Source organism: Manacus vitellinus, unplaced genomic scaffold (assembly GCF_001715985.3).
Source record: "Manacus vitellinus isolate BGI_N305 unplaced genomic scaffold, ASM171598v3 scaffold_16_pilon, whole genome shotgun sequence".
Lineage (NCBI taxonomy): Eukaryota > Metazoa > Chordata > Aves > Passeriformes > Pipridae > Manacus > Manacus vitellinus.
In genome coordinates, this window is record NW_021939189.1 from 15,537,455 (window position 1) to 15,545,048 (window position 7,594).

The 7,594-nt window shown below is 52.7% G+C and overlaps 1 protein-coding gene across 1 annotated transcript; it reads right to left on the reverse strand.

Annotated features, from left to right (window-relative positions):
* Window positions 1–1,304: 1,304 nt before the first annotated feature.
* On the reverse strand, window positions 1,305–6,186 carry LOC103757949 (dual oxidase maturation factor 2). The gene is made up of 6 exons (XM_008924144.3): window positions 6,040–6,186; window positions 5,847–5,904; window positions 3,484–3,618; window positions 3,092–3,305; window positions 1,905–2,119; window positions 1,305–1,498 (listed from the first exon to the last, which is right to left on the reverse strand). Exons 1-6 carry the CDS (start codon window positions 6,184–6,186, stop codon window positions 1,305–1,307), a joined length of 963 nt encoding a protein of 320 aa, XP_008922392.2.
* Between the last annotated feature and the right edge of the window lie 1,408 nt (window positions 6,187–7,594).

Below are 7,594 nucleotides of genomic sequence, written 5' to 3' on the forward strand. Positions count from 1 at the left end.
AGAAATTCTCAAGAAAGGATCCTCCTTTGTCTAAGGGAGTTTTGTTGGTTTAATCTTATGGCTTTTATCCCACCATCCAGGTAGATAAAATCCTTTTGAGGTTCTCCTACACCCTCACAACATGCTGCTCCTCAGGACAAAGGTTTCTCAGTGGCTTCCCTTGAAACGTGCCAGTGAGACTTGTCCTTCCTTTGGGGCATCCTCTCTGTGGGAAGGCTGCTGCTGCTGGTGGCTCTCCAGAAGTCACCTTCAGATGTGCCCCACAACCCCTCTTAAGAAACCAGCCCCCAAATGCCCACAGTGTTTCAAATGAGAGGGTTTTTAATAAAGTTTTATTGAAAATAATTCTTGTACATAACAAATCACATTAGTGCAACACAAATATCGTGTGACATTAATAAGTAACTTAACAGCAAGGGTCTTAACAACCCTCAGAGCATCTCCAGGGCCTCCTCTGGCCTGGCTCCAGCAGCTCCATGTTCTGATGTTGGGCTCCAGAGCTGGAGGCAGCTCTGCAGGTGGGGTCTCACCTGAGCGAGGCAGAGGGGGAGAATCTCCCCCTGTCCTGCTGCCCAGACAGCCCAGGTATGCTCCAGCTGGACAGGGGTAACTTCATTCTTCCCTCTCCCTCCTTTCCTTAGGCATCTTTTTGGCCCACACCTGACTACAAGTCTTGTTTATTAAAGCCCAAATCTGAAAGTGAAAATAATCCCACCATCACATTTTCCCCAGCAAACTCCATTGTACATTTACTCAGTCATTATTACTGGAGCAGATTTTTTTATTCCAGCTCCTGCAACATCCAGCCTGCGGAGCCTGGATCTGGGCCTGGTTTTCCTGGCTTCACCTCAAGTTCTACACTAAATGGCAGTGCTTGGGGAAGACAGGAGCAAGTTTAATCCCTGGAGTCATGGGTGTTGTGGGTGCTCCCCATGAGGAATGTCACCTGTCAGCTCAGATTTTCAGTTTCAGTGGGAACCAGCCATTGGAGATTTCTGCTCCACACTGTGCCAGGGTATGGAGCAGGAAGGGATTTTCTCCTGGCACAGAGACCCCCAGGTGAGTGCAGCTCAACTCTCTAGAGCTGTGAGCTGCTCTGATTACAACTTGCCAGCAAAGCTTGCCCTTTTCCAGAGGGCACTGTCAGGGAGATAGTCTGTGCAGGTACTTCCCAGCACGGACCTGTCCGAATGTGGCCTTCAAAGGCAGTTGAACAGGGTAATGCGCCTGTGGGGACATCAAGAAGGGTTTGTGTTCTGCCCTTTCGGGCTCACCTTCAGGGAAGGAGTGGGGAAAACTTTCTTCTAGAGGCTGTTGGTTTCGGAGGGCTGAGGAGGAGCCAGTGCCTTGTTCACAATATAGGAGTTGACATACACTTCAGCCATTTCCTGGTGCTCCTCAGCTTTGTCCTCGCGGAGATCGAAGAAGGTTTTCAGCAAGTCCAAGTTGAGGTGGTGCAGTGCCACAACGGTGATCCCAGCCACAAAACAGAGCAAGCCTGGAAACAAACGTGCTCTCTGGGAGGGTTCCTGTGCACACCAGCACAGTTCCCAGCCCATATCCCTCCTCTGAGGGTTCCCTGCCAGGGGACAGTGCCTTTGCTTATGGAAGATGGCCTTCCACTGTACGAGGGGGCTTCAGCTGCACTGAGTATCTTAAAACCCAGGTAAGTGATCCCCATCTCTTTGCATCTCAGGAACTAAAAGTCCCTTCACTGCCCTTGAGATGGGGATGGTGCTCCCCCTTCTGCCACTCCTGTCCACACCTCTGGCCAGGATCTGCTTTGCCAAGGCACAGGCTGGGGCTCCAGGGGACTGCACTTTCCACCTGGGATGAAAACACTGGGATTCTTTCACACCCAGAGGGACAAGGTGGTGCACCCTGGGGCACCGTGGTGTCCTTACCAACCACTAGGGTGAGCCAGAAGGATCCCCCATAGGCTACATGCAGGGTTGCAGCCCCAATCTGGATCAGGCACATTGGGGAATTCCTCACAGTGGAGAACGAGAGCAGTGAGAAGGTCATGAAGGCCCCTGTGACCAGGAGCATGTAGCCTCCATAGACAAGGGCAGGCATGGAGAAGAGAATGTTGGAGATGATCCACGTGCAAAAGGCCACCCTGGAGACAAGAGGAGACCAACAGATGAGTCGTGTGAGTGTCATGGACTAAGGTGATCTATGTGAGGATTTCCATGTGGGAAGAGAATCTGGGCTCCAGGGTGCATTGTGCAAGGTGGAGAAGCTCTGTGGGCAGGCAGGAGTGATGCCTAATCCTCAGGCTGAGCCAACAGATGTGCAGAGCTCACACTGTTACACCCAGAAGGCAGAAACATGTATTTTCTCTTCGCATTGCTCAGCCCACAGACAGTACCAGCCTGAAGGAGGCCATGGCAGCCCATTTGGTGTATCTGAACCATCTCAGCTCCCTGCTCTTCCACACATGGGGCCAGAGAGCCACACACAGGACTGAGATAAATGCAGAAGCAGGCAAAAGTCATTGGCAGCAGCTCTGCATTTTGCTGAGGAGCTGGGAGACAGGGGAAGTCCTCAGTTATGGGCCAGGAGCTTTTGCTCCACAGCATCACCAGGCCACTTTCTTAGCTTCTGCATCCCTGCTGTCAAACACAGAGCAGGGAGAACAGTACTGCAATGGCCCTTGACCTCCACAAGCCATGGTGGAAAGGACCACATCCTGACAGCTGTGGGCCAGCTTTCCCTCATCCCAAGTGAGCAGTGAGCAGTTGGAAGAGTTCTTCATGTGTCTGTGGCCCTCTCTGGGCCACTAACTCCATCCATGGACCTCTGCCATAACTACCACATCACAGCAAGGACCTGCACCATGTCCCTCTCTCCTGTGCCAAGCCCTGGTGGATTTGGCCAGCAGAGAGAACCAGGACCTCCTCTCTGCTCACTCTAAAGTGCCTACAGGGCAACCAGTTTGACTGCAGGCCTTGTAGGGGCCTCTCCATGCACACAGCATTCCTACTAGTAGGATGCAATCCCATCCACCTCAGAGGCCTAGGGAAAAAGCTTCAGAGCCCTTCCTACATCCCTGCCTCTCCTGTGCCTGCACGAGCAGAGGAAGGCTCACCAGAGCGTGGCCGAGGCGTAGTGGCCGGAGATGCGGTACTGCCTGTGCACGGCGCAGGGGCTCTGCGAGCTGAACTTCTCTGCCACGTAGAGGATGGGGCTGGGCAGCCCCTTCTCCAGCCCCTCGCTGTAGCTGCGGTCGTAGTTTGAACTGAAGCTCCAGGGAAAGTGCTCGTTGTAGTTGATGGTCTCATTGATCTGCTTCACTGGGTTTCCTGAAGGAGGGAGAAGCCGAGGTCCTGCTGTGTGCCAGCACCTGGGCACTGCCAGCCAGGAGCATGGGCACAGCAAGGTCCCAGGAGCCTCATCACAGACCAAAGGCTCCCACAGGGCAGCTGGGGACTCCTGGTGCCATGGCCACTCCAGAGCTTCAAACGGGGATGTCAGACTCACCCTTGAGTGTGATGTTCACCCCCTCCAGGCCGATGTGCAGCCCGATGTCCACGTTCACCACGGCACGGCTAAAGGACTTGTAGGAGGTGTTTGCCTGCACCCAGCCAGTCTCCCAGTCCCCTGTGAACTGGACAACTGCCAGGAAAAGTAAAGCTTGGGTTAAAGTGGGGCTGGTCTCAGGCTTTGTCATGCTCAAGGGGAGAATCACGGGTGAGCACCAATGGCAGTGTTCCCACCACAGCACTGGAAGGGAGTGTTAGGAGGGCAGGAGACCTGACTCAGCCACCAAGACGTGCCTCAACCAGCTCCCACACCCTGCTGAGCTCAGGTTCTCCCCTTGCTACATATCAGTCCCCTGGATCTGGGAGCAGCAGAGCTCAGATCACCAGGGATGAACGTCATGACCTGATCCCTCCCTGTACATCCTCTCCAGGGCTTCCCTTCCCCACCACAGCAGGCGCTACAGCACCCAGGGACAGGGCTCAGAGGTGAGTCTGGTTGTCAGCCACAGGAACAAGGGTGAGTCTCAATCCACATATTAAGCTCCCTAAACTGCACTATTAGTGAATAGTGAAGGTCACTGTCAAAGGGAGGTGACGCAGAGGGGCGGGAAGTGCCATCACAGCTCAGACAGTCATTCCAGCTGGGGGAAAAAGAAAAATTTGCAGTATTTCTGGTATATGTTTTTTGGAACAAGGTATCCTTTTCTGAAGCACTTCTACTTTGCGATGGGCTTCATTTTCCAGCAGGCAAATGGGCTGAAAATGAAGCCAATGATTTGACCTCAGGCTGAACAACAAAACATGCCTGAAAATAAGTTTGGCTGCTGAATCAACTTGTGAGAGCACTGATCCAGTGGCAGCTCCACAGGAATGTTTTCTGGCTGCAGGAGCGAGGGTACCCCGCTGCTGCCAGCAAACTCTGACTCTGGCTCCAGAACAATTCATTCCTCCCGTGTGCCCAAGCAGCACCTCTCTGCATCCTTGTCACGGAGCAGCACTGAATGGTTCTCCAGGGATAAGGCTGGATAAGGCTGTGGAGCCAGCCCTGACCTCTACCATTTTCATCCTGGCACCATGTTCCCAGGAATCTCCCAGCACCTGGACATCTCCAGAGTGGCAACCACATGCCAGGCTGGTCCATGCATCTGGTAGCTGGTCACAGCCTGGCTACCTGCTTCTCGTGCCTGGTTGAATCAGGGGCTGAGTCTTTTGGATTGTACTTCGTCATCCCTCTCTGAGCAGTCCTGTAATCTACCCTGTCCTTCACAGCAGCAGGATTTCTTTGACTTAGGTCAGGGCTGGTTGCTCTCACCACCTGGTGTCTTCTATTCCCTCAGTACCTCTTTTCTTACCCATCCTATTGCCCCGTCCAAGCTGGAAATGCCACTGCCTGGTTTCCAGCATCAGTTATTACAGAAGATTTCCTGGTTGTTACTAAATCAAATCCACTCCATCTCTTCCCACCTTGCCTTTGGGAAAGTCTTTACCCCACCACCACAGCCACTGCCCTGCTTGTGTTTTATTCCAGCCTGCTCCCTCCATGTCTCTGCAAGGCTCCTCACATGCCCAAAATGTGCCTGGCCAGAGCCCTGGGCAGCACAGGAAGGCTCACACAGCGGAGGAAGAGAATAGAAAATTGGTGAGGAGGATTGTAACACTCTCAATCAACTTCCAACTGGAGTGTAGAAAACCCCATAGACCATACTAATCACTGTCTAGCCTTGTGTGTTGTAGAAGTGGAACATCTGTGTTTAGACAGCTCATAGGCACCTATTGAACGGGCTTGAGATCCTGCCCTGCTATGGGAAAGATCAAAGTACATCAGTAAACTACACCTGCACAAATCCCTGGAATACTGAGAGTGAGAACAGCAGGTTTGGTGAGCCTCTAGCATGGACTGAGCCACGCCGTACCAGTGTCCCCTCCCTGCCTGTGTGCCACCACCCGGTGCTCTTAGAAGATCCTCCAGTAGAAGAGGTAATGAAAATAAATCTGCTGTTTGCACTTCACCCCTGGTTTTGTGCATGTTCCTGTGTCCTGCCCCTGTTGGGTCACACACACGGTGGGAGGAACACGGGGCTGTGCAGCCCGGTGGAGCTGGGGCTGTTTGAGTTAAAGTCAACAAAGCTCACAGAAGTAACCATGAGCACCTCCAAGTGCTCTCAGCCCCTGTGCCAGGGATGGAGAAGCCCTTTTAGAAAGCTGTGTGAGTGCTTTGCAGAGCAGGGGTAAGGTAGGCCCTGCAGCCAGTCTCAACCAAACCACGGCTGTGACCCCCAGCTCACATTTCCCAGACACAGACCCTGCCCTGGGGGTTAATCCTGCCCCCAAATCCCCCTTCGAGGACTGCACAGCACTTACCAACGATCACCACTCCCACGAAGAGGCTCAGGAGAACACGGAGAGTCCAGTACAACCTCTGCAGGGAGAGAGGTGGGACATCAGGCAGGGAGGAACAGCCCCAGCTCTCCTCCTGCATCACCCCAAACCACCCGGGGGGTGTCCCAACATCCAGAACACAGGGAGCAGCTGCTTATCCCCGGGGGTCACGCACCGCCCGTCCACGGATGCCCGGGATGATGAGCAGGAAGCTGCAGGCCAACGTGAGGAAGACCACAATCACTATAATGATGCTGATGTCGAAGCTGGCAGCTTTCCTCTGCTGAGGGTAGAAGGGGTAGATCCCATCAAAGAGAGTCATCCTGCACCTCCGGGAGCCTGCGGGAGAGAGGTGTCACAGCGGGACCCCTGCACTGCCCTGCCCAGCTGCCCCCAGCCCGTGGTGGCCAACCCCAGCTCAATTAACCAGCTGCAGGAGGTCCTCAGAGCTCCCCGAGGGACAAGGAAATGTGACGCTGCAAGGAAACAGGCAGGCAAAATTCCCAGCAGAGAATGCACCACCCAAAAGCCCTCGGTGGAGGAGAGGAGGTGCCTGGGGCAGGGCTCCACCAGCCCAAGGAACCAAAAGCCACCGTTCTGCTGCAGTGTGAGGAGCAGCCCAAGGGCAGGAACCTGCTGAGCAGCTCCTGCCCGGACAGAGTTGGGTCTTTCCTTCCAGCAGGTGCAGCCGGGGCTTTCCCCTTTGTGGTGAGCCCTTAGGGGAGGTCCACGAGCCAGTGACTATCACAGAGGAGCTATCCTTCAAAATTACAAGGAACCACTGAGAACACAGATTTCACAGTAGCAAAATTATCCCCAGTCAGAGGCCACCAGTGCCAAGCAGAACAAAGCCCACTACTCCCATTCCTATTCATCTCCTCCAAGAAGCTTTTGCCCAGGAGCTGCTGATTTGGGGAACTGCACTTGGTCCAGGGGGGCCAGAAGCAACCCCTAGTCCTGGGATGTGGGTCCAAGGAGCACACAAACACTGGGAGCACATCTCAAGGCTAAAGGAAAGTGGATTATATATAATAACAAGGCGTGTAATTCCTGCAGATGACTTTGAACACCCTCTGACACTCCAGTTCCAGTAACTACACACCTTCACTCTGTGCCTGGGTTAAATCTTTTCTACCAAAACTGATTACATGCTTAGTCCTCTTATTTTGCTTATTTAATAACCTCTCTGCATGTAACTATCCTGGGAAGTCAGCTAAAGTCAGGGAATGCCAGAACTAATCTGACTCATGACCAAACACCATTTCATTCTGTCCCTGTACAGAGCAGTTGATTTTATTCTTATTTTTTTGCCAAGAGTATTAATCATATTTTTAGGTAATATCCAGCCCAGAGCAGCTCAGCCACAAAAAAGCAAGTCCCAAATCGCTAGAAGTGGGTGGGAATCACAGTAAGTATCATAAAACAGTTTGCCTGAGCAGCTGAATCACTTTTCAATGCATAAAGCAGCATTTGGTTTCAGAATCATTTTCTGTCCAGTAACCCAGGTAATTACAGCAAAGAGTTTAATGGAGACTGAGGTTTTACAACAGATCTGGACCTGACCTTATCTTGACTCTGCTCCAGACTAACAGAGCTGTCATGTGCTCTTACAAATCTTCCTTAGGGTTATTTTGCTGTAATAGCTTTGGGTTATTTCCCTGGAAAGATTAGCCTGGAGAATGATAGCTTTCAATTGCCATGATTACCTGGCAAGCAGGAGCTGTAGCTGA